General features: G+C 38.1%; 1 protein-coding gene across 1 annotated transcript in view; it reads left to right on the top strand.

The window, feature by feature from the left end:
• The window catches only part of LOC103459341 (leucine-rich repeat-containing G-protein coupled receptor 5A), a 39,383-nt gene extending 15,402 nt beyond the window's left edge, over positions 1-23,981 (top strand). Inside the window, exons 3-20 of the mRNA XM_008400838.2 lie at positions 1,832-1,903; positions 1,992-2,063; positions 5,465-5,680; positions 7,196-7,267; positions 13,454-13,522; positions 13,634-13,705; positions 14,451-14,522; positions 16,033-16,101; positions 17,675-17,746; positions 17,902-17,967; positions 18,223-18,294; positions 19,891-19,962; positions 20,148-20,273; positions 20,353-20,489; positions 21,439-21,522; positions 22,022-22,265; positions 22,331-22,491; positions 22,936-23,981. Of these exons, the coding sequence (XP_008399060.1) occupies positions 1,832-1,903; positions 1,992-2,063; positions 5,465-5,680; positions 7,196-7,267; positions 13,454-13,522; positions 13,634-13,705; positions 14,451-14,522; positions 16,033-16,101; positions 17,675-17,746; positions 17,902-17,967; positions 18,223-18,294; positions 19,891-19,962; positions 20,148-20,273; positions 20,353-20,489; positions 21,439-21,522; positions 22,022-22,265; positions 22,331-22,491; positions 22,936-23,630 (2,443 nt within the window). The 3' untranslated portion in view covers positions 23,631-23,981. The remainder of the gene's footprint in view (positions 1-1,831; positions 1,904-1,991; positions 2,064-5,464; positions 5,681-7,195; positions 7,268-13,453; positions 13,523-13,633; positions 13,706-14,450; positions 14,523-16,032; positions 16,102-17,674; positions 17,747-17,901; positions 17,968-18,222; positions 18,295-19,890; positions 19,963-20,147; positions 20,274-20,352; positions 20,490-21,438; positions 21,523-22,021; positions 22,266-22,330; positions 22,492-22,935) is intronic.
• The last annotated feature ends 3,159 nt before the right edge of the window (positions 23,982-27,140 follow it).

Genomic DNA, 27,140 nt, shown 5'->3' with positions numbered 1-27,140 from the left:
ATCCAACTGCCTGGCAAACCAAATTTAATCTGTTTTTGAAATGTGACCAACGGCCGCCTAAAATCGGTCTGAGGGCCACAAATGGCCCCCGGGCCGCACTTTGGACACCCCTGACCTAAAGAAACCCAGTAGATTTCATAAAGTCTTGGACTTGCAGCATCAACAAGCACGTGGAGAGGAAAAACTTCCCTTAAACATCCAGCAGAACCAGGTTTTCATTCCTTTGAAACAGTTTAAAGGGTTATTTTTCAATATATTTATTATTTAGTCATATTTTTTGCAATAAAGTCAGAATAATTTCCTTATTCTAGAAATATTATGACTTTATTCTCAAAGTATTATGTTTTTTCTTATAGTATGAGGAGTTTATTGCTGTAAAGTTTTGAGTTTACGGTCATATTATTGTGACTTTATCCTTGTAATTTTGGTTATTTCTTAGCGTGGCCCTAATCCTCTGTTTTCTACTCATTTGTTGTGATTTTATTTGGTCAGAATGAACCTTTTTTATGACCATTTTAGTAGTAATTTGTTTTCAGCCTCTGTGTTCCTTTTCATGTATTTCCATGTGTTGGTGGTTGCTTGCTCTTATTTGATGCCAGTTTCACCACCCGACTCTCTTTCTGTTCCTCAGTTTATGTGTTTGTGTTTATTTTTGTCTCTGTAATGTGTTGTACGCTTGTTATACTGTAATTTTCTCTCTATTTCAGGTTATTTTCTGTCTATTTTTACTCAGTCAGTTAGATTTCTGGGTTAAAAATCTTTTTTTAGCCACTGCAGGGATCCATAATTTACTAGAAAAAAATCGGGCAGCTACAAAACAGAGGTTCGGATCAGATGTTATCTGGATAGTAGTGGTAAATATTGTTTTTTTGTAATTCTGCACACTCTGTGTTGTGTTGTGTGATCAGATCTGATGTGTGGTCAGTGCCTGGCGGGCTGAGATGGATTATGTCTGAAGTTTGGGTGTCTGAGCGGGCGAGGAGCTCGAATATCTTGGAGGATGCGATATGTAATCTCATCTCTCCTCACCTCCCAGCAGCGCCGCGTCGCGTACGAACGTTTTCCCGACCGGACTAAATTAAAAAGCAGCGAGGCAGCTGGGAGAGACGGCCTGACCTCACCGAGACCTGAACATGACTCTGGCCGCTGTTCTGCTCCGCTGCCAGCTGTGTGTGTGTGATATTTGTCGCCGCGGCGTCAGAAACGTCACGGCGGCGATAGGACACCGCAGGCACGCAGGGAGGCTGAACTCTGTGCGGCCTCTGGAAAACAAACAGACCTGGAGGATTCGTTTTCCCGCCGGGTTTTTACTCCGCAGGGCTTGGAAGTCGAGACTCGCCGAGAGATTCTTGCACACTTTGCAAACACAGAAATTAGAACCTGGCTCAAAGCCAGAGCTCCTAACGATGTGGTGCCGTGCTTAAGTATTTATACCCTTGAACTGTTTCACATTTTCTCACATTCCAACCACAAACTGCAAACCAGCACAAACTGGGGCAGAATAGTGAAAGGAAAGCAAGAGACCAGAGTTACTGCAGTAAATATGTTGTATTTACATGGTTGGATGGTTGACTGGGTGGATGGATGGATGAACAAATTGATGGATGGTTGGATGGATCATTGGTTGGATGTTCTGATGTTAACCTCCATCATTCTGATCATCCAGTGATTCTTTTGGTTTTCAGTGTTTTGTATCTAAACCCTGAAGCTTCAGTCTCTTCTATAATAAATCTCCATTGATCTTCTCTTTATTTTTCTCTTTATGACATAAAATGATAAAAATTTATAGAAAATCAAACCAAAGTCATCAGAATCTCTTTTTGTCTCTCAGGCGTTTGGCAGGAAACGATCTGTCCTTCGTTCCCAGAGGAGCGTTCAGCGGCCTCTACAACCTCAAAGTGCTGTAAGCTTCCAGATGTTTGCACTGCAACTCTTCTGATTACTGCAAATATTTACAAGTCCAATAATATGATATTATTTTGCTTTTACAGTATGCTACAGAACAACCAACTGAGATCAGTTCCTGCTGAAGCATTCACCAACCTTCACAACCTGCAGTCTCTGTAAGATAAATTCTGATTTAATCCTTTAAAAAGTGAGTCAGATGCCAATGCATTATGTTTTTTCTTTGATAACAAGTTTGTACATTATGCTATGTGATGGTTTGATATTAGTTCCTGGAAACTTTGTAATCTTTATGCCTCGGGTCGGATTGGTATGGTATCCTATGCTACGCTATACTGTTTATATTTTATTTATTTTCAAATAGGTTTTTAAAAACAATGAAACAAGTAATAAGTACAAGAAGCATGCTATGCTATGCTATGCTATGCTATGCTATGCTATGTCACACTGAGATGTTACTTGGAAAAAAATATTTGAATTACCAGACAAAAATGGTTAACAAATATTAAAATTTGCCTCTTGATTCGTCTATTAAGAGATTCAAAGACCTGATTTATAATGAAGCTATAAAAGAAAATCCAAAACACTTTTCAATATTTTCTGAGATTACATCGCAGATTAATCTGAAAGATGGAATAGAATGGGGAAAAAATAGAAGTGCAATTTCAAATTCAAAAGTATTTTATTGATCCTAAAGGGAAATGAAATGTTTTTGAAACTTAGATTATAGTAATAAGTTAAACATTTATTTAAAAATAATTAAATTATTGTCCTATAATGAGAAAATTCAGGTGCAACAGCAGCAAAGTGACAATCGAGGCATTTCAGTTCACAGATGATAAAAAGTCAAATTAAGGGTAATTTTACAGTTCTTTGTAGATATTAGAAAACTAAAAAACATTGATTCAAAAAGAGATCCATTGCTGATTAAAGTTCAAAACAACGAGTTAAAAATAGCCATTATTTTATATTTTTTTAGGATATACAATCTTTACATCACCTATAATTGACACTATTAGTAATATCCGAATATATGGAATTTTATTTTATTTTTGTTTTAACTTTACTACTAATCTTAAAAGTGTTAAACTGCTTAACGCTGTTTTATTTGCATAACAAACTAGCCATTAGCTAGGCGTGACGTCACAGTGAGCCGACGATATTTATCTACATTTTTATAGAAAACATTTCTGGCAACAAAATCACAATTAATGAGACAAAAAAAAAAAAGAATGTAGCACCACTTTCGAACTGAGTCTAAAACGTATATTACCGAATAAAATTCAGTAATTTTCACAGATTTGGCTCTTTGGTTCTCGAATCGAGCAAACGGAAATGGTTGAGTTGGTAAGTCGCTTCCGGTTTGAGCGTCATCGTGATGGCCGCCATAGTGAACCGGCTCCCGGGGAATCCTAAGAACACCTGACCCTATTAAAACGATCCAAACTTGGGAGAGGTGAAAAGGGACTGGGGTGAGCGAAATTCACCAAACTGATGCTTCGACGTGCCAAAAAGGTAGGAGATTAAAATACCGCTAGCATGTCGGCTAATGCTAACCGCTTCTCATTACGAACCTGCGCTTTGAAGAACTGTTGTTGCGTTTCGTGACTTCAGCCAAGCGACCAACTCTGGAAATAGGTCCGAATTGGCGGTTTAGTAAATATCTGTCTTATCTTTATCTTGTTCCTTTTATTTTAATGAATTTATTAAATGTATGTTTGAGATATTTTGGGTAAGCCGGCAGCTTTGATGCCCCCTAGTGGTCGCCGGTTGCACTCACACACACTCATCCTGTCTCATTTTACTCTGTTGGAATGGATTCCCCCCCAACACACACACACACACACACACACACACACACACGATAACGTATAGTGCAGACAGTGTGTACTCAGCCTGATGATACACAGTAATTATACTGAAACTGTAGCCGTGTGTGTTCAAATAGGGGGTTTAAGAATGGAGATGTCTTTAGGACTAAGGTCTCTAATTTATCTGATGGACGATTATGTGGAGTCCCATCCTTCTCGTCTCTTTGTGGCCGAACAGAGGAGTCATTGTTGGGATGGACACTCAGACAGACACGAAGCGCTCCACATGTTCCTGCAGGTCGGCCTAATGAAAGCCCTGCTGGGTTTATATAAACCTAAGAGACAGAACCGGATTAATAAAGAAAAGCACTTAATTCTTAACCACAATCCAGTCACTGGCATTATTATTTATAAAGTTAAAGCTGCAGCACCTAAATTTAAACACTTGCTTTTGAGTTCTTAACACCATCAGCGACAAAGAGCTGTTTTAAGCAATAAGACGTTTTAAAAATAAAATTTATTCTTTCTTACAGATCTAATTTACCATTTTCCTGTAAATAAATTAAATGTAAAAGAAAAAAACAGCAAATTTTTTGCCATATATTATGATGGACTCATTTTTTTTCATTGTAGGTAAAAAAAAAAAAAAAGAGTAAATTTTTATCCAAAAAATGCAGAAATTTCAGAGATTAATCTCAGATTTTGTACAAAAACCTTTTGAAAAGTAAAATGTTTTTGACTTCTGAAAAAACTTGGAAATTTCAAAACTTTATATGTTTATTTCTCAATGATTTCTGAGATTCTTAAAATAATTTTTTTTCTAGAAAATATTCGACTTTTTTGACAATTCAAGTTTTTTGTAGAAAATTTTCAAGATTAAACTCAACATTTTTTAGAATTTTTTGGTGAAAGTGTTACTAATTTTTATTTATAATAGCACTAATATATAGGTTACAGCCTTTTTTGATGTTTTTCTGTTTCATTTGGGTTTTTGAGTTTTCCATCATTCATGTTTGAAGCACATTTTGCTCTTTGCTTTGTATTTGCACCTGTCAGCCTCTGTGAAAAACAGATCATTATTTCAGACTAAATAAATTTAATTTTTCAGATGTTGTCTAAACTTTAGCTAAAATATAAAGAAATTCAAAGCTAAATAGATACGTGAAATGTAGAGAATTTCTGTTGAAAAAGCAAGAAATCGCAAATATTCTGAATTTCTTTGCCTTTTCCAGCAATAATGCTACAAAAACAATTAGAAATGATCCTCAGCTCTTTTCTAAAGGAAGCAAAGAGCCGAGGATAATTATTTGGAGTTTGTAAATGTGTATTTTTGTTTGTGTTCCTGCTGAATACGTTTCTCCTTACGCGCTCTGAGGAGTCGGTGTGAGCTAATTAAAATGCTTCAGTTGGACCGGAGAGGCTGCTGGCTGGTGAAGAGGCTCTCGAACCGGCTGCCGATCATTCCTCTCCTGGTCAAACACTTGACGTCTAATTTTCCTCTTGAACTACTTCAGATTTAGCAAAGCTTTTTATTTCACAGACCTCTTCTAGCAGGGCTTGAAAAGGTTTTCTGTTTGTTTGTGACGCCACTTTAAATGACGCCTCTTGTTTGTCTTTGGATTTGAAAAGAAAAGTTATAACAATCACAGGAAACACAACAACATAAAACTACTCGGACACTTTCGGAAAGACTCATCAGAAACAAAATAAGAAGTTTCCTAATTCCTTTTGCGTTGTGTTTTTCGTAGCCGGCTGGATGCGAATCACATCTCCGGCGTTCCGCCTGGCTGTTTCTTCGGTCTGCGCTCGCTTCGCCACCTCTGGCTGGATGACAACGCTCTGACGGATGTGCCAGTGAAGGCCCTCGGAGAGCTGCCGACCCTGCAGGCCATGACGCTCGCCCTCAACCACATCGCCCACATCCCCGACCACGCGTTCAGCAAGCTGGGCCGCCTGGTGGTGCTGTACGTACAGACAGAGAATAAAAATGGAACGTTTTATTTTACAGCCTCTGGTTGCATCTGAAGCAGCTGCTTTCAGATTAATACTGGACCATTGCAATACATCTTCTGTTTTACTTTCATGTTAAATATAGAGTTGCATTTTCTCCAAAGTTAATAATGTGCATTTTAACGGTGGCCCAGGAGGACAAAATGCAAAAACCACAATGCTACAACAAAGCTATGCTAGCAGATGTATCATAACTTATATTTCATGCTGAAACAAAATGTTTCATTAGCAGGTTTGTCGTAACTCAAGTTTTATGCCAGTACAACATTTTTGTCAAAGACGATTGTGCTAAAAAGTTGCTCATCACTTGCACTTTATGCTAAAACAAAATGTTAGCATAAATTGAGCTACACTGGCAAATTCATCATAAATTCTGTTTTATCACAAAACGGAAAAATTATGCATTTTGTCATATGGAATTGATACGAAAATGAAATGTATGCTAAATAGAAGTTCTTACAACAGAATCTCTGTTTTGTCTTAATCTACATATTAGCGTTAGCTGAAGCTAAGATGGAACTTATGCCAAAGAGAAGTTATGCTAGCAAGTTGGTCATAACTTACGTTTTATGTTTTGCTATAAATGAAGCTCTATGTTAGCAAGATTTTAATAACTAATGTTTTATGCTAAAACAAAATGTCATAAAGTTGTGCTAGAAAGTCTATTTTAGTTTAAGTTTTATGCCAAAGCAAATTGTTACGCAAAATGGAATTTATGTTAAATGTAAGTTATGCTAAAACTAAAATTTTTAGCTAATGCTAAAGTGGAACCTACGCCAAAACAGAAGTTACGCTAGCAAGTTTAGCATAAATTATGTTTCAGCATCACTTGCATTTAATAGTTTTTCCTTCCACTCAACCTTTTACAGAAAATGCTTTGATGCAGCACTATGTGACTGAAGAATGTCAGTGGCCCAACAAATGTTTTCCCCATGATTCTTTAGGACATAATGGCACATTTCTCTTATTAAATTATGTTTTATTTTACAGAGCTGCTTTAATGCACTAATTGATGCAAAATAAATGGCTGAAATATTTTACATTTTGTAAAGAATCTATATAATCTGACTAAATTCTTAATGTTAACCTGATAGAGAGACCTATAAAATCTTAAACTATTGAGTATTTCATTGGTTTTTGTTTTTAATCTAGTTGTCATGCTCTATATTGATGTAAATCAAATAGAAATATCTGTTATGCTGTTGATCCGCGCTGTCCCTGTCTGTCCATGTTGGCTCTTTAATAACATGCAAACTCCCCGTTTGTGTCCGTGCGACGGCATTCAGAGCGGCGTCATTGAAGTCCGCTGTCATTCCTTTTGTCCAATCGGCTTGAAGCTAATTTGCATTAAATTACCAAAAGGGGAAAAAAAAGCCTTCTTGAGAGGCCTCAGGGCCCCTTTTAAAAAGACACATACACACTCTTTGTCCGCTTCATTAGCCCATCAGTTTCTCTCGCTCTCTCCGCAGGCATCTCAACAACAATAGGATCGTTTCCATGGGCAACAACTGCTTCCACGGACTCCACAGTCTGGAGACGCTGTGAGTTTCTGTCTGTGGGTTTTGTTTCTGATGACGAGTTCCAGCAGAAAGGTTAAGTCGGGGTCATGGAGGCAGATTTTTGTTCTGAAACAAGGTTTTCTCCAGGTTCATGTCCGACCCAGGGAGCCTTTCTGAACAGATTCACTCTGAACTGGTCAGAAAACATCAGCATGAAGCGCTAACTCTGCTAATCTCGTTCTAAATTAAGAGTTAATTTAATTTTCTGATAACATTCCGACAGTGAAAGACTAAAACATAGATATCTGACTGAATTGCAGCAATTTTTAAAATTTATTTTAAATATTCTCAAGTAAAAAGTTCAAAAAATTATTATAAGAAAAAAACATTAATTTTCTCTGATTAAAGACATTAATTTATGATATTAAAGGTAAGACATTCTCAGATTTTGTTAGATATTCACCAAATTATAAATAACAGACTGAAGATGTTGCTATAATACCGGACATTACAATGTCAGAATGTCTTTTTATACCTTTAATCATGGAAAATGTTCATTTTTTTCTTGAAAATATACATAAGTTTTTTTTCTTGTGACTGTATGAAGTTAACCTAGAAACTTTTGTGTTTTTTTGTTTCTGAAATTGACTCCTCCATGGCCACATTGGGCCGAATGTGCTGTGGTAGAATTCAGCGTTACCCAAATTTGAAAATCAGGGTTTAAAAATACAAAAATTGACATTAAACCCAAAAAAATGAATGAAAAATTCAGTATTTAAAATCGGGAACAGATGAACTCTGTCTGAATTTAAAACAACTTTACCTAATAATTTATTTATAATATAATAAAGTGTAAATTAGATAAAATATCTGGTTCTGTTTCTTTTTGTTTAGGATTTTAAAAGTTTCCTTAAATCTCCTCAAATATTATCGTTTCACCAGAACTATGATTCAAATCCCAACCAAAAGAAAAGTTATTTGTTCGCATCTCGGTTTTATATTTAGCATTAAATGTCTTTTAGTGAGTGAGCTGTTGCATTAAATGGTCAAAAATAATGATCAGTTTCATGTTTTTTTTTTTTTTAAAAAAGGGTTAGGAACCTTAGGGTTAGGTTAGGGTTAGGTTTTCAAGAATTTGAAAATTCTGAAATTATAACTGGGGAAATATTGAGATTTTTTGCTAGTTAACATATTTAGCCAGCAATAAAAGAGTTTATGCTAATAAATTTGCATTATTAAAATATTTTGTTCTTACTGGAACCGTCTCCAGCCCACATCGTTGTAAATCTGTCATTTTTACTGTAAAAGTGAATTTATTGCCCGGTTGGCTTCTTGTTGTCATCAAACACAGAACAGCAACGGCCTTGATGATGAAAAACGAAAATAAATCAGTAAATCAGACGAATAATTTGCTGATTTATATCACCACACATGTTTTTCTTTCCCAAACCAAATAATTACTTATTGTAAGGCGTATTTACAGAAAATAACTGAGGAGCCAGGATGTAAACGAGCGTGATTTAGTGTATTTATGTGTCGTCCGAGGAATGTGTGTGTGTGTGTGTGTGTGTGTGTGTGTGTGTGTGTGTGTGTGTGTGTGTGTGTGTACAGAAATTTTTCAGGTTTAAACGCTGCTCTGGAAATACTTGAGCAGAAATGTGCGCTGTGTGTGGCCCGGCCTCTATGCTAATCTTAATTATGCACAGACGGACCGCATGTGTTTATGTGCGAGTCGGGAGGCTGTATACCTGTACAATCAGCAATAATAAACCGCGGCGCACTCTGATGCTCGCCCAAAACTACAAACACAAACGGGGAGAAGCAAACGGAAACGGGGATTAATTAATTCAGCCGTGTTGGTTCAGCTCAGGCTGATTTCAGCTGAGAGGAGAAACCAAACGCAGACGTTTCTCAGGAAGCAGCAAATCAGGAATAAACTAATTTATTCAAGAATCTGGGAAGGAAAAACCGAAGCCAAAACTAAAATCAAAGTCATCACACGACATTCAATGTGTTTTACTGGCGTTTTATTTGACAGAAACTAGTGAATAATTGTAACATGGAAGGAAAATTATGCATTATTTTCACATTTTTCTACAAATCATAAATCTGAGAAGATCCCTTTATTAAGATTCCCCTAAATATTTCAGCCAGCTGCCTCAAAAACGTAGCTACAAGCTAAATATGTCATTATCAATTTAATTAGAAAGCTAAATATTTAATTTATAAACTAAATATTTAGTTTCCACTTAATTTTTTTAAGACCAAACCAAATATTTAGTTTACCAGCTAACTGGATATTTTTCAAGCAGGCTACATTGTTAGCTCCCAATCTGCATATTGAGAGAAAAGAAAATTACAAACGGGAGACGAGATCAGTAAAACCAGCAGGAGTTCAGATAAAACTTTTATTTTGGTAGTTCTTTTCCTGTTATCAACAAGTGAATTTGAATATTAGCTCAATATTTAGCTGGAAGCTAAATGGTGCTAATTAATTATGCTAACTAGATATTTAGCTTCAAACAAAATAGTTAATTCGAAGCTAAATATTTACTTTGAAGCTAACTAATTAACTTGCTAATGAAATGGTAAACATCAAGCTAACCAGTTAGCTCAGAGCTAAATATCTACTTTGAAGCTAACTAAATACCCTGCTAATAAAGCATAAATTTAGCTTTATAAATGAATAACTTAGTGAAAATAAAACTTTAGAGGCGAAACAACCCAAATTATTGCTGTAAACTTTTCACTTTAACTTTACAAATGGCTCCCAATTTGTAAAGTTGTCTGACTCTGTTTTTCTGGACTAATTTTTTATATGGTCCAAATATAAAGTACTAAATCGCACAAATTATCCTCACAAAATGTGATTACTTATTTTTTCCGTTCACTTCGACGCTCTCCAGTTGAAATAAGCAGCAAGCTATGAAAATGGAAATAAAACCAGGCGGCGACACACACATTACTGCTCCACCTGCACTTGATTCAGTTTTCGTTAAATTTAATCCGCTTACAATAAAACGTGATGAAAACCTACATCTTCAAACGGTAATCGTCAACAATCACAACCTTCCAAGCGCCATAAAAAGATCTCTGGAAAGAACGCAGCTCCACTATTGTTGCTAGCAGTGATCCTCTGAACACACACATGGACTCTCATGCTCAGAACCAGATTGAAACGATTTCAATTTAATGGTATTTTCACAATGTGGGAGCTTGTGAGTAGCTGTGTGTGTCTGTGGAGCAGCCACCTGCATCCCAGAGATGGATGAGAGGAGCTAATTGAAGCCACATGTGGACTCGAGGAATGCTCTAGTCTCTACTGGTGATGAAAGGGAAGAGAGGAGGAAGGAGGGACAGTTAAATGTTTCTTTAATAAAGTTAAAAGTCAAAACAAAAAAGATTAAAGCAAAACATGAAGCTGGAAAAACAAAACGTTCACATGACATTTTTTCCAAGCCTGAAATTTCCACCCAAACGCATCGTAAAGATGGTCATTTCATATTTGAGGCAACAGTCATCTGTTTTTCCCAATGAAGAGTTTGTTCTTACCTTAATTGACGTGGAAGCAGAAAACACAAAAAGTCAAAACCTGATCGTTGTTTCACAGATCAACCTCCTGGGTTGTCTAATTCATAGAAGAAGACGACGATTCTTGTATTGGTTTCAGAATAAATGCGACATCCACGTTGCGGAAAGACAAAATGATGAAGCTTTTGTAACAGTTTACAGATAATGATAATTTAAGTAGAGCTTTTGTTTGCACCGCTTAAATTAGAGCAAACAAAAGTTTCTATCACAACATTTAGGCTGTTTTCCCAGTAGATTCGGTTGGATTTTGGACAAATTGCAACATTTGTTTCATTTCAAGCTGCTGAGGTTCCCCTCCTCGCCTGTGGGGGCGCTGCACCAACAACGACTGAAGGAAATTACACAAAAACCTCTGAAGAAGATACTGACCGAAACTTCCTTCTTTATGAAATAGAAACAAAAATGGAGCGGAGTCGCATTTCTCTCTTATCCAAAGATCACGAGTCATTTCTCCCGCTAGCGCTAGGCTAACAGGTTTCTTTTGGGTGTATTTACCCAGAATGCCTTGCACTGTAGTCCACTTCCGGCTTCTGGATGGGTCTCCCGTCCGCTTGCCGTTCACATATGCATTCAAACCAAAAAGTCAAATTGTTGTTGTTTTTTTTTCTCACAAATTTTTGCCATTTGGATATCAAACATTTCCAACATTTTTCTAAAGAAATTCTGAGATTAATCTAAAAATTTTAGCTTTTCAATTTTAATTTACTACTTTTGTTTCTCAGTCTACAAGTGCCATCGTAAAAATCCAAAGTTGCGCTCAGTGTCTGTCGTTTCCTTCAGTGGTTCTTGGCGTAGCGCCCCCGCAGGTTGGGAGGGGAACAGGTTCTTCAAAACGTTTAGGTTTAACTCGGAGCAGTGAGGAAGAAAACCACAGCAGCTGAAAATGTGGCCATTTTGGTCCCAATTGAACCGAATCTACGGGACGACCAGGTGTGAAAACAGCTTTAGAGATTAAGTTTCCTTTTCTAGACTTCAGTAAAAACGACAATCTCAGCTAGAAATGATGATTCAGGTGTCAATTTAATGGATATTTTCCATTTTTGGTCTGACATGCTAACTCCATTCAACACAAGGTCTTTTATTCCAATCATATCCAAGATGATTTATAGATTTCAAGTGTAGAGCTGACAGTTCCTGCATATTTGTGAACTTCTTGATTTATTTTGAAGGATTCCCGATGTAAATGTGACAGTGGAGATGTTGTGTTTTCACTCCATCATTCGTATTTCCAACCTACGTTGGCTACATGTTGATGTTGTCCGTTGTCGAGAGGATTCTCATAAATTCAGTCAAGATGTCGAATTTTCAGTGTTGAGTCAAATGGAAATGTTGAAGAAACTGTTCCTGATTTCCTCTAATAGCTCGACGTGGTACATACTGTCCTAATTTACCTCCATTATAAAGGTACAATAAGTTTCAATTCACAATTCAGCCTTTTGTTGTTTTAGAGGTCAATAACTTACGACTGTTGGAGATTTGGTAGGACCAGCATGTAGTAGATAATAAAGAGGCAATAAAACAAGATAATGATAAGATGAGATAAGATTGGCCTTTATTGTCTCCGGCAGGAGAATCGGACTCTTGTTGTAGCAGAACACAAACAGTCCAACAGAACTTTACAAGGCCAGAGTACCAGGAACCCAACACCGAGTTGTTACACAATTCCCAACCCACTCCAGGATTCAGAAATGCCAGATTATTGTTGTTGTTCGGAACATGAAAACATGGCTTCCAAAGGATTTGGACTTTTACTGCTTAAAGACGATCCGTCTAGATTATCGGAGGCGTTGCCAGTTTTTCACTTTAGAGGCAACATTATTGGTTCTGTTATCTGTAAAAACAGCTGAAATTATTCTGTATTTTTGTTAATTTGGTTGTTGATAAAGTAAAAATGATTCTCAATTGCAGGATTTATAATTTATGTTGGTCATTGTAGACAGTAAATTTGCTAGAAAAAAAACTAAAATTGAGATTAATTTCTGAAATTTCAGAGAAAAACATGGAAATTTCTGAGTTTCAAAAGTTTAGCATTTTCATTTTCCAAAAATCAGAAATTGTCTTGAAATTTTAAAAAATTTGTCTCAATTTCAGTTTGTTTTTTTAGCCAGTTTTTGACTTTTGAAACTTGGAAATTTAAACTTTTTTCTAGAATGTTTTTGACTATTCAAAGTCAAATCTCAGTGTTTTTTCTAGAAAATCCTGAGCTGAATTTGTGTATGATTCTTTTTCCTAGCAAGTTTTTGATTTTTCAAACTCGGAAATCTTGTTTTTTTCAAGCAGAAATGAGAAATGTTCTCCTTTCTATCTACAATTCCCTTGATAATTGTGATAGTCTAGTAATTAGTTAAAATAAATCACATTTTATTTGAAAACCATAACATTTTCAACTCAAACATTTTAGCCACTACATTTTTTAATAAATGGATAAATAAGCTCAACAACAGATGTATTGATTTTAATCTGTTATTCAGGTTATTAAACCATCAAATTGGTGAAAATCCTTTATAATGTGGTTGTTTGATGCTTTCCACAACATTATCAGTTTTATTTATCATAATCAACCTAACGCATATAATCGAGTTTCCTACCAGCAGAAATAATTGTCTTGTAAATATTTTTTGTCTTTTTTTTAATCAGGGATTTAAACTACAACAGCCTGGTTGAGTTTCCCACGGCCGTCCGCTCACTCAGCCACCTCAAAGAGCTGTGAGTCTGAACTTTCTGACCAGAAAACATTTTGTGCAAAAGCACCAAGTTCAGTTAAGATGAACATATTCAGGATAAATATAAGATAATTTCTGTTGTCTCTGTTTTCAGAGGTTTTCACAGCAACAACATCCAGTCCATCCCGGAGCGAGCCTTCACTGGGAACCCGTCTCTGATCTCCCTGTCGGTACCAACGACCCAGAAACTCTCGCTTCAATATTAGTCATTGGTTTATATTAATAATGGATATCAGCCCAAATTCCCTCATTTTTCTTTTATGCCTGGATTTATTAAGAAATCGCATCAAAAACGCTGTTTTTCTGATTTTGTTTACAATTCTGCCAGAAATATGAAATTTGAGATAAATCTCAGAAATTTTATAGAAAAACTTTTACATTTCTGAGATCCAAAAAAATTTCAGGAAGTCTGAATTTTTCAGATTAATCTCAGAAAATGTGACTTTTAAAACTAAGAAAATTCCCAGAAATGTCTGCGTTTTTGCTAGAAAATTTCTGATTAGTCTCAACATTTCTGAGCTTTTTCTTTCAAATTTTTGACTTTTTTAGCTCAGAAATTTCCTTGTTTTTTTTTTTTTTTTTAGATTAATCTCAAATTTTCTGAGTTTTGTTCTTGCAAATATTAAACTTTTAAAACTCGAAACTTTCCAAGTTTTTTCTAGAAAATTTCTGATTAATCTCAACAGTTCTGAGCTTTTTCTTTCAAATTTTTGAGTTTTGAGAAACGTTTGAATTTTTTAGATTTTAAAATTCAGAAATGTTTTTTTTTTTTTTTTTTGAGAAAATTTCTGAGATTAATTTCAACATTCCTGAATTTTTTGGGGAGAACTTTACTCCTTTTTTATCTATAATAGACGTAACAGTTGTAGTTTACTGCCTAACAAACAAAAAACATGTTTTTTGTTTGCCAGATTGTTTTATGACAATCCAATTCAGTCTGTGGGACGGTCGGCCTTCCAGAACCTTCCAGAGCTTCGGACGCTGTGAGGAAAACACACTCACCCAAATCAGTTAGAAACTTCAAGATTGAATTAGCTTTTAAAGATAAAGTAACATTTCTGAGAAGGAAAAAGTGGCAGTAGCTCCAGTAATAAGATGTTTTTTTTCACTCCAGTCTGTGCGTCACACACAGCAGTCCACATTTTCAGGGAACGCATTTGCAGAGAGTGTCATTGTGTGTGTGTGTGTGTGTTGCTAACTGCAGTTAGCCTCGTCAGTGACCAAAACAAAGAGCTAAAGCCGAAGGTCTGGTGAGACATCATTCCCAGATCTGTCCTCCAAAAACAATAAATAAATGTGAAAATTATCTAAGATGTTTGTCCAAATTCTGCTGGATTAGCTCAATATTAGCGCAGTGACTGGGAGCTAGCAGGGGTTAGCTGCTAGCAGGCGTTAGCTGCTAGCAGGCATTAGCTGCTAGCAGGCGTTAGCTGCCAGCAGGCGTTAGCTGCTAGCAGGCGTTAGCTGCCAGCAGGCGTTAGCTGCTAGCACATCAGGTGGTGCTAATCTGAGGCCATGTTTTGTTTTTGCATAGTTCTTTTTCTAAACTAAAGAAAACTTTAGATTTTAAATGTTTCTACTGAAAACTGTTTTTCTTCCCTCCAAAAAAGAGCGAAGAAACAAGATAAATTCATTTTCTTACATTATACACAAACTGCGGCCATATTGGATTTTCAGTTTGACTTTCCAAGTCAGAATTTTGACCTTTGGGGGATTTAAATTAATTTCTTTTTGTCCCTCTTATTCAGAAACTTTAGCCCAAAATAGGACAACAAGTGAAAATGCGACTTTGTGTTTAGCTGAACGAGTGACGTTTCTTTTTCCTCCGACTAGAGAAGCAAAAAGTATTTAGTTAAAAGTCTAACTGGTAAAATTATAAATAATTTAATATTTAAAAGTATAAAGTTAAATGGAAATTATGATATTCTAAGGATAAAAATGGTAATAATTCATACAAGTAACCAAAAATAAAAAATTTTTTCCATTTCAGTTTCTTTCAATAAAAAACTAATGAAACTTTAACAAAAGCTGCAGCTGTGTGTCTGAGTCTGGCGAATGTTTGGTTTGTTTTTCATTCAAATCCAGAAATTTTACTCAAATAAGACGATAACATTACTCAGGTAAAAGTGCAGGGTAGTAAATACACTTGTAAAAGTAATTTTTTCCCCTAAAAGTAGTTAAAATAAATGTAATTGAGTAAATGTAACTAGTTACTAACCAACTCTGCCCCCTACTGGCCATAAAAATAGAAACCAGGTTGAAAATAGTTTTGTGATCAAAGTGTTTTCTTCTTCTATGCATCAATCATTGAATTTCTCTTTGCCAGAGGATCCCGTCAAACTTTATTTTCCTTTCACTCTCAGATGAAAAGTAAAGGTCAGCTTAGGGTGACTCTGTGTTTAGCCTCATTAAATCAGGCGCTAATTACACAAAGAATGTGAGGCTCAAACATTTTCTGTTTCCTAAACGTAACTCTGCCTGGTTTTCTCTCAGCTCTCTGAACGGTGCGGCAGAACTCGCAGAGTTTCCAGATCTGTCGGGAACCGAGGGTCTGGAGAGCCTGTAAGACTCGCGCACACACACCCTCAGAGGAATGTTTCATATCTGTTTGCTGTTGCAAGGCCTCTTCACTGTGTGTTTTCAGAGCTGAACCCCAAATCAAACTGTTGTTGTTAAAAACTGCAGTTATTATCCTATCTGGCAGGCTGTAGCTTTATTATTCCTGCAGCTCAGCCTGAAATTAAAAAGCCCTTTTGTCCTCCCTTTGCTAAGCCAAATTTCCAACTGATAATAAACACGTTTGCAGACTTTGTTGTCTTGTATTTTTCCCTCTAAACTCATTTCTGAAGGTGGTATGAGTTCAGCTGTAACCAGTAGGTGGAAATGCAAACGGCAACCAAACAAACATCCCACGTTTTTCCACCGTCTGCCTTCAAAATGGCCTTCTGACCCAGTCTGACCCAGTTGCATTAAATGATCCCACAATGTTGTTATAACTCATTTTGTCTAATCAGGGCTGTGAACAACTGTTAGTCCTTCACAGATTTATTTTTATTTCTTGTCGCACCTAAAAGTTTTGAGCAAATTTAATAAATGGAACAAAATGAAAAAGTCTTTTATTAGAATAAACCTCACCTGTCGTTATGGAAACCTTTAAATGTGGCTGGATTAAAACATTTCTGGCTGAATTTCATTAGTAGCAAAGACTCGAAATGTTTCTGAGTATCTCCAGAAGAAAGTATTTGGAAAAATACTCGTTAAAGAAAACGGTTCCCGATTCTCAATTTGATTCCCCGACATAAATTAAGATTTTAAAATGTTAATTATCTACATTTTTACTGTACATATTAGCTGATGTCATCAATGATTGGTGTTTTTCAAAAATACTTGATTTATCCCAAAGAAAATGTAATTTTGTCGTAACTCGTATCATCCAGGTAAAGAATCATTTTGCTTTTCTGTAGCAGTCAGTGTTACAACCAACCTGTCGAAGCCTCTGACTGAAGACGGTTAAGACTTTGTAACCAAAGTCTAGCAGAGAGATGTTGGAGTAGGGGATATGATCTATGCTCACTGAGATGGATGGAAAACCTGAACTGTCCTGCTCTGCATCCATGAAGCCCCATTGTAAACTCCTCTGGGATTTGGGGTCAAAGTTCAGCTTCTGTTTGACTTTTTCAGATGCTAATCAGGTTGCTACGCTTCATAACATCTGTCCGAAACCCGTCCAGCTGCACAGCCTCTAAAACGAGAACCGATAGTTGTTCAACAAAAGCACCTCAACCAAAAAATATGAACCAAATCAGACGCAACGTGACGGAGCTTCTCCAACATGCTGATGGTTTCAGGCTGTTGACGAAACTATCAGTCTAGTTGAGAAAAGGACTGAGAGAAAGTGAAAAAGCAGCCAGAGTCCAATGATAAATCTTTAAAATCATGTTTTAAGTTAGAAGAGCTGCAGTCCAGAATGTTTTTAGACACCTGCTGGTCAGTTGGACGTCCAGATGGGGTCTAGAACTGCAGCATGTTTCGTTTCGGTTCAAAATGCTGGTTTAGTGTCTCCAGGAACAGAACTTTACAGCTACAGCTCCTGCTCTCTCAAACAGATGTGACACATTTCCCTTTGGGCTTTCAGGACCGTCACTGGAGCTCGGATCACGTCTCTTCCCAGTTCGATGTGTGAGCAGCTTCCAAACCTTCAGCTGCTGTAAGTCGGTCCGTCGTCGTCCCAACGCTCATCGTTTAGCCGATCCTGTTGAAGAACAAACCTCTCCACCTTAATGTGCAGCGAGCTGCTGCGTTTAAGGACCGTTGGACGTCCCTGACAGCTGCTGATGGCTAAAACTGTGTTTGTGTCTGCAGCGACCTCTCGTATAACAAGATCCAGACTCTTCCAAGCTTCACTGGCTGTGAAAGCATCCAGAAGATGTGAGGTTTATCTTCATTTCCTTTAAACGAAGGAGTTTATCTCTCTTTTCTGGGCAAGGAACAACTTCTGTCAACCTCTCAGACCTATACAGAGGTTACCTTAGCAACCAGTAAAACGCATCCAGCTGTGCATGATGGGAGCAATTAGCAGCAGCGTTGTCTGTTTTAGACCAATCAGAAGCCAGGAAAACGCTTTAAAGTAGAAAAATGTAAAGTGATGCAATGGAAACAGTGTGGCTGATCTTTGTGTTGCAGTGATCTCCACCATAACGAGATAGAGGAGCTGAGGGAGAACACCTTCACCGGCCTGATGACCCTTCGCTCGCTGTAAGATTTAATTAGTCTTCAGATCCTGACACATGAACCCGACTTAAACCTCCTTAAGTTCTTCCAAATGGACGCGCTGATCAAGGTGGTCCGCTTGTCGTTGGAGGAGAGGAACGACTGCTGCTGCTGCTCCGTCTGTCCTGAATGAATTCAAGGAAGAGCGATGCAAATGAGCAAAAGTAAAACATCAGAATGGAGGAAACATGAAGCAGATTTGTGCAGCCGCCACACCTGTAAAACATTTTAAATGTATTGAATGAAACTAACCAAACACAAGTGAGAGACGGCTGATGGAGAGGCGGGTCATTCTCAAATCATTCTGCCAAAAATCGGATTAAAGGTGTGGTAGTTACAGACTGTCAGGTTGGATAAGCCAGGGGAATGAAGACCAGAGGATCTGAAGATTGGAGGGATGGCCAGGGCTGCTGAGAGGCTTTAGAGGCTGGAAACAGGTGACCAGCACTCAGGACGCTTGTAGAGTGACCCAGACTCTAAAGGCTGACGACTCGAGTGACCAGCACTCAGAAGGGACTCTGCAAACTGAAGGATTGGTCTTCGCTCTAAAGACTCCAGGAGTGTTTGGAGCGAAGGAATTCCACCTGTTGCCTAGCAACCCGGGCAGAGCTCCAGCCTGGTCAGCTGGTTTCCCGCTGTACAATGGCTGCTGGAAAAGACGAGACTTTTGTTGTTGACTTAACATCCGGAAACTATTTGCTGCGTTTCTGTTGGTTGTGCAGGAGGCTCCACTTCTGCTTTTTAAAGATGTACGGTTTCATAGTTTGCAGGTATTTTCATGTGCGAGTGTAAACGGTGAGTTGGGGGCGTGGCCAGCGGCAGCTTGTTTGGATTTAAAGTGACAAGACCTAAAACAGTTAAAATCTGATTATCTAAGAATGATTTTGTGCCAAAAATATAATGAACATGATTTGTGTAGGCCACAGAAAGAACCAGATCATCCTTTAGGTTTTGGTGGACAGTCCTGCATGTTTTAGTGAGACGGATTTCTATGACGACGATGGGAAAAAAGGAGTAAATTTCCTAATTACTTGAGGAGTAACCGTCGTTCTGAAAATTCAAGGAGTGACTCGAACACCTTGACGACTTGAAGGATGACTGGGACTCTGAAGACTCGAACAGTGACCAACACCTGGAGCACTTGAGGAGCAGGGGAAGCCTGAAGGGGCTCCTGAAGCAGACTGCAGGAAGGAAGGCTCTGTTGATCAACGCAACTGAAGGAGACGGTTCTCATGATCATGATGAGGATACCAGCAGTGACGAGAATGATGCTGGTGATGCAAGAGATGGAGATGTTACCCCAACCCACTACAGCCCCAGAAAACGTTGGAGAAGTTGAACGATGCAGCTGTGGGACAGACCTTTGCTTTTCAGGCGGACATGTTGATCCTGCGCTGCTCACTTCATGCAGCCTGAATTCAGATGCCGCTGCTTTTAAATCATATTTTAAAGAAACTCCAGCTGAAAGTGTTTGAGTTGTGACGGGGGAAGGACAAAGACCTTTGAACTGTTCTCCAACCATAGCTCCTCATTCTTGTTAGCTTTGTGTGATGTTGATGTTTTATCCCTTTTCTTTTGTAGAGATTTATCCTGGAACCGGTTGTCATCTGTGAAGCCAAACTCATTCTTTGCTCTGACGTCTCTCTCCAAACTGTGAGTTTTTCTGCAGCTCTTTTTACAAACCTGATGCATTTAGATCCTTAATAAATCAGAGGATTTTGCCTCAGGCCCTCTCAGGAGGTTAAACTGCCCTGTTGGTAGCATTAAGCAGTAAAATCTGATTACTGATGATGGAAATACTTTGGTGTGAACAACTGGAGCATTTTCTGTGTCTGCAGTGACCTGTCGTCCAATCAGCTGTCCTCTCTGCCTCTTACTGGTCTGCAGAGTTTAACTCGCATTCGGCTGGTGGGAAACGATCAGCTGATGGAGTTAATACCCCGAGAAGATCTGCCACGAGTCAGGTAGATTCCCCTTAGCCTGTTTATTTTCTGTCCACTCTGCAGTTTCTAGGAATAAATGCTAAGCGTTGTGTCTCCTCAGGGTGATGGAGCTTCCCTACGCCTTCCAGTGCTGTGCCTTCATCTCCTGTGAGAAGAGAGGAGAAGGAGGATTATCCTGGGAAAGAGAGGAGGCAGCAGACTCCACAGCGAGAGACACTCCTTTCCTTTCCAGTCAAGGTGAACGCCTCAAAGTTCCTGAAGCAAAAGAACCAAAAGAAAACATTAAAGAGGAGACAGAAATGTGAAAATATTTAAAAAAACACGAAAAAGAGAGATTATGGCGCCGCCTCAGGGCCGGCAGGTAGAAAACAATGAGTAAATTTACAAGTTTTGAAACTCAAAACTTTCTGCATTTTTTTTTTACCTGGAAAATTTGAGATTAATCACAAAATTTTAATTGGAAAAAAAACAAAATTTCTGAGCTTCAAAAGTAAAAAAATTTAGAGACAAATTCAGTCCTTTGGACCTAATCTCAGAAACTTCCTAAGAAAAAACAGACATTTTTTGAGTTTCAAAAGTCGGAGGTTTTTTGACAAAATGTTAACTTTTGAAGCTCATAAAATTTCCAAAAGTCGAAAATGTGAGACTTTTCAGAACTTTAAAAAAATATAAAAATTCTGGAAAGTTTTTGATAATTAAGCTCAAAATTTCTGAGATTTAAAAAAAAAATAAAATAAATTCTGAGCTTAATCTCAGAAAATTTCTAGAAAAAAAACATTAAAATTTTTTGAGTTTCAAAAGTCAAAAAATGTTTTGATAAATTTTCAACAGTTTTTGAGTTTTGAAACTTTCCGAATTTTATTTCTGGAAAATTTCTGAGATTAATCTTATAATTTATGTGATTTTGTTTTCAGAAAGTTTTTGACTTTTCAAACCCAGAAATTTCCATGATTTCTAGAATTTTTTTTGTTAAATCAAACAAAATGGATCAATTTAATTTATTCATCCTGAAGAGTTTTTAACACATTGAGTTCAGAGGTTCTCAATAAAAGTGGCTTCGATTGACCTCACTTCATTGTTTTTTGGAAATTTGGTTTTAATAGAATTATGCAGCACAAAAACACACTTAGTAAGTAATTTATTAATTTCACAAACAGCATTTTTCTTCTCGTTGGTTTGGGTTCAGTGGACCAGGACTGGGACGATTTTCTGATGGAGTTTGAAGACGAACCAAAACCTCAACACTCTGTTCACTGCAGCCCAACTCCAGGTAGCAAAATGTCTCTTTATGTTTTTACAAGTTACAAACACATAATATATATATATATATATATATGTAAACTGTAATTAAAGCTGCAGTCTGTAACTTCCATAAAGACGTTTTTACATATTTAACATTATATTGTTGCAGTTTAATATTATGCAGATGAGCTGCTGTACTTTTCTAAAGAGATGCACTAAGTACAACCAGAGCCAGGAGGGGAGGGGCTTAACGCTGTCAATCATCTCATGAACTCGCTGCTAAATGTACTAGTAATAAAAATAGATCATCATTACAGGAAAACTGTTTACCCACAGTCGTCAGCAGCTATGCTAACTAGCCTTACCATTGATGACAGGTTATGCTAGCTGCGATGTAGCAGAGCCCAAAAGTGATTGACAGCGCTAAGGCCCGCCTCCTGATCAGATCATCCTGCATCAGTTTAAACTAATATGTTGTTTTTATTAAAGTGACGTACCGCAGCTTTAAATCTCTGGATCTGTCTCAGGCCCGTTCCGGCCGTGTCTCCGCCTTCTCGGCAGCTGGATGATCCGAGGCGGCGTCTGGCTCATCGCTGCAATCTCATTGGTCAGCAACGGTCTCGTCGTCCTGTCGGTCTTCTTCTCTCCAGCCAGCGTCGTCACGCCCCCCAAGCTCCTGATTGGCCTGCTGGCTCTGGTGAACGGCCTGATGGGAGTGTGGAGCGGCTGGCTGGCGGCGGTGGACGCCTGGACGTTTGGCAGCTTCTGGAGGTTTGAATACAGTTATTATCTGACTGACTTGCTCCTCCTTGGCTTTAATGTCTGTTCTGTTGCAGGTACGGGGTGAAGTGGGAGAGCAGCTTCCTGTGTCGCCTCAGCGGCTTCCTGTGTGTGTTTGCGTCTCAGACCGGACTCTTCCTGCTGACCGTCGCGGCTCTGGAGCGATGTCTGTCTGCTGCAGGGGCAACACAGAGCAGCAAAGCTGACAGGAGCAGCGGTGAGGAAACGCCAACATTTTGTCTCCATGTAACTTAGAACCGATGTTCTGTCATCAACCCTGATTCATGTAGCAGTTTTATAAAGTCACGTTTGAATAAGGTTTGAAGTTTTTATTATCCAGTGTTTATTCTGCACCCAGAATGCATTGCTGCAGAACAGGAAACATTTTAAAAATATATATATCTGACCAAAGTGGTCAATTAGGCAAAATCAGAAGCAAAGTTGGCAAAACTCAACTTCAAATCTGACACTGAGTGAAAAATCTGCAGGTATTTATGAAATAAGACATTTTAATATAAGAACCATTGTAGATAAAAAAAAATACGTAGCATCATGTTTCAAATCCACTGAATCATGAAGTTTGAATTATTTGATATCCTATTTGTAAAAATGCAGCAGCATATTTTAAAACTCAGCCGTGTTTTATCTCCTGTTCCCGCAGGTCGTTCTTCGTCGCCGCTCTTCATCCGTTTGTCGATCTTCCTCTGCTTCCTGCTCGGCTTCGTCATCACGCTGCCTCCGCTGATGGCCGGTCACAGCAGCTCCTCCTTCTGTTTGCCGCTACCTTCGTCGTCCTCCTCTTCCTCCTCCCTGGCCTTCGCGGTCTCCTTGGTGCTCTTCGACTCGCTCTGCTTCCTCGTCATGACGCTCGCCTACACTCGCCTTTACTGCCGCGCCAGCAAAGCTCCGCCAAACTCCGACGACGACGCGGCGTTGACTCGTCACGTCGCCTGGCTGCTCTTCTCCGACTGCCTGCTCTACCTCCCCGTCGCCTTCCTCTCCTTCTCCTCCCTCCTGCGGCTCCCCGCCGCCGGGCCGGAGGCGGCGAAGGGAGTCCTGCTGCTCGTGACGCCGCTTCCGGCTTGCGTTAACCCGCTTCTCTATCTCCTCTTCAACCCGCTCGCCAGGGGAGAGCTGGCGGCGCTGGCGGCTCGCGCCTGCAGGGGCGCCGCGGCGTCGAAGTTACAGAGAAGGGGCGTGACCGGAGGACGGCCGCTGGATTCAACGTACGACGAAGACGCGGAGAAGCAGTCGTGTGACTCGACTCAAGCGCTGGTGGTTGTGGAAGGTGTGAAGGAAGAAGAGGAGCAGAGGAGCAAGACGCAACAGTCGCTGTCGGCCGCCCAGCGTCGCTAAACGGACATGAAACTCACACGTGTAGCGTTTGTTTGTCTCACCTGACAAAAGCTTGAATATCGATCCCAAAGGTTCTGCTTCATTCTAACAGAATCTGCCTCATTTTAACGGGGAGCTGTTGTTCAAAATTCACGTTTTCACTTCAATTTGGGTTTGAACTGCTTCTAAAAGCAGGTGAAGCACTTAAAAGAACAATAAGTTAATGTTTTTGGTGTCTGGAAAAAGAGTCATTTCAAAAACCTCCCAAATATTAACTCGCATTCTACGGGCACTATGCCGTTACCTAGCAACGAGTGGAATTCCGCCTGTTACCTAGCAACCCAGGCAGAGCTCCAGCCTGGTCAGCTGGTTTTCCGCTGTACAATGGCTGCTGGAAAAAGACGAGACTTTTGTTGTTGACTTACCATCCAGAAACTATTTGCTGCATTTCTGTTGGTTGTGCAGGAGGCTCCACTTCTGCTTTTTAAAGATGTACGGTTTCATAGTTGTGCATCTGTTTGCAGCTATTTTCATGTGCGAGTGTAAACGGTGAGTTGGGGGCGTGGCCAGCGGCAGCTTGTTTGGATTTAAAGTGACAAGACCTAAAACAGTTAAAATCTGATTATCTAAGAATGATTTTGTGCAAAAAATATAATGAACATGATTTATGTAGGCCACAGAAAGAACCAGATCATCCTCTAGGTTTTAGTGAGACAGATTTCTATGACGATGATGGAAAAAAGGAGTAAATTTCCACAAAAAAATGAAGAAATTTTAAGTTTAACCTCAGTTTTATTCCACTGTCCTGATTAATGAAATCCTGATAATCTGAAGCATTTAAATGTGAGAAAAATGTGAAACTGAGTCTCAGTAGCTGATTGACATGATTTCTGAGGATATAAATGCATTTTTTAGGTTTTATTGTTGATTTTATTGGTGTTTTCATGCGGTAATCCCATCTAAATGAGGCGAAAACACGTCCAGGAATTACTTAAGGGACCAGATTTCATGAATTCTTGCTCTGCTTTTCCAGCTCTTGTCAGGTGAGATCAAACCTACAGGTCCAGCAAATGTAGCAGCAGCTGAAGAAACGAAGCCTGAACTCATTTTTTCTCTTTTGTTCCCGTCTTGACCAGACAGTTTGTTTCAGAGGGTCGCAGACATCATGAAGGGTTTCATTTTAAAACATGGTTTTGCAGCAACGCGCCACCAAATGTTCGCTAACGTCTCGTGTTTCTGCGAGGGAGTGTGAAAACTGCAGCGTGCGTGAGAGTTTTATCAACCTGGAGGAGAAAACCAGCTGCAGAATCATCCGTCTGAAATGTTTCTATCTTTAAGCTCATTCTGGCCTCATTTTCAGGTCACGAGTGTAAAAATAATCTGTTTTTGTGTTGTAAATAGGCGCTACTGTGACAATCTTCATTTATGTAGACTGTGAGAAATCTGTTTTTTAAAGGTTTTTATTGTATGTTTATTACAGTTGTTTTTTTAACGCTCGTCTTTTTCATGTTTGTCGTGTGACGTGGTGATTGTGAACACTGTTTTACAGAAATGTGACCTAAAATACCTGCAGATTTTCTCACCTCTCCTGCTAAACTTTTGGTCAGGAGAAACATTTTCTACTTCATTTATTTATTTTTTTTAAAAATGGTCCGATGTTATATATTTTTTAGAGGAAAAATTTTAATCTTTGCTGCTTGTGGTGATTTAATGGATATTTTAGAGCTGAATAAATCAACTCTGTTGGCTTTTAAATCAAAGCTACTTCATGTATTTCGATATATTTTTAATCTAACATCAAAAAACAGCTGTTGAGAAATTTAAGAAGTGAAACCTGCTTTAATTAACATAGAAACTGATTTATAGCCATGATTTTTCTTTATTTATAATCAAATAAAACATTAAACTTTTACAAAAATAAATAATTTCTTATTTTCAGTAAAGTGCTCCATTAGTTGGGGCAATTTAAGGACATAGTCTAAAGATAAATGATGAAAATGGATGGAATAAATTTATTTTTTTGCTGTTTGAGTAAATTTAATGCAAATATTTCATGAAAAGTTTAGTTTTTTTTATCTGAAATTCAGACTTCTCCACATTTTTCATTTAACTGAAGAGTAAAATGTTGCAAAACAAGATTTGTTTTAATCTTTAGCCTTGATTATTAAAGTAGTATTAAAATAATCCAGCTGTGGTAACTTTCCATACAATTGGGCATCTAAAAATTTATTTTGACACAGTATTGATCAATTAAAAGTGGATTTTTAAATATACGTTTCAAACAGTAGAGCTGTTAAAGTATAAAAAAGGATACATTCGGGAAACAGCCGTTTTCAAAGAATGAACAAATTATTTCCACACTTGCTGGTATTTTGGTAAGCAAAGTTCTTATTTTTGGTGAATCACGTTTTTATAACCTTTTTGCTGTATTTTTCAGGTGGGAATCAGAAAATACAAACAAGTTATTTCATTTGAAACAAACTTAAGTGGATAAATTCAACATTTAAGATGAGTCTGCTTCAAATATCTGGTTATTACAGGAAAAAACTCATAAAATCTCTATTTATTACCAGAACATAATAGTTGAATAACTACAGAAACATGACCAGAGGGACTGGGAATCAAACCCATGACCTTCGATAAATTACAGGGTTGAGCAGGTTACAGTATTCATGTTGGATTTCCTCTCAGTTTTCAATCATTATTGTGTTCATTTAGCTTATATCTCAGCTTTTTCTGTGTATTTCACCTCCAGTGTTATATGGGCAGGTTTCTCTTTGATATCATCTCATTTTATTTTGAATTCCACTAATAACCTAAATAAGATGGAAGCAGATGGAAATTATTTTAGATCATAGTTTCCGCCTCCCTCAAAAATTACCCCACAGTTGGTCTAATTGTAACAACAAAACTTAACTTTGGTAAAATAATTTGTCTCGATATGTTTTTCTGTATGTGAAGTGGTGATTTCTGGTAAAAAAAAAAAAACACGTTTTCAGTGTCGTACTTTCAATATCTAGCGCTTTCACTTGAATAAAATAAAGCATAAAGCAGACGAAATAAGAGGGCGGGGCTTAAGCTTAGGCTCCGCCCTTTTTCATGTGTCACCACAGCAACAATCAAATGAATATATAAAAAAATTAATAATCACAAAGCATGACTGAATGTGTGCTGTGTTAAAAGTTTGCTGCTGCACTTTTCTGTAATCAGCACTTAAAATGTAAACAAATTAAATGTTTCCTGAAAACGTAAAATGGTTATTCCCTCCAAATGTTCATCTTGTCCTCTTGTAAATCTTTGTAAAGTACCTTGAGTATTTGTTGGAGTCTAGTTTGTAAAGTTTAGCTTGAAGTTACAGTTTGTGACGTAAATAAATCAGCAGTGCTGCAAAATGTATAGTTGAGTCTGTTATTACAAGTTTGCATTAATGTAAACCAAGTTGGTTTCTTTACTAACTTCGCCAGATCCCTTTTCACTCTAAATTCGGAGCCTCCCTGAACGCCTCATACGTCCGTAGTGTGACGTATTAAC

This window comes from Poecilia reticulata, linkage group LG23, assembly GCF_000633615.1.
Source record: "Poecilia reticulata strain Guanapo linkage group LG23, Guppy_female_1.0+MT, whole genome shotgun sequence".
Taxonomy (NCBI): domain Eukaryota; kingdom Metazoa; phylum Chordata; class Actinopteri; order Cyprinodontiformes; family Poeciliidae; genus Poecilia; species Poecilia reticulata.
This window is presented reverse-complemented; position numbering and strand designations above follow the sequence as displayed.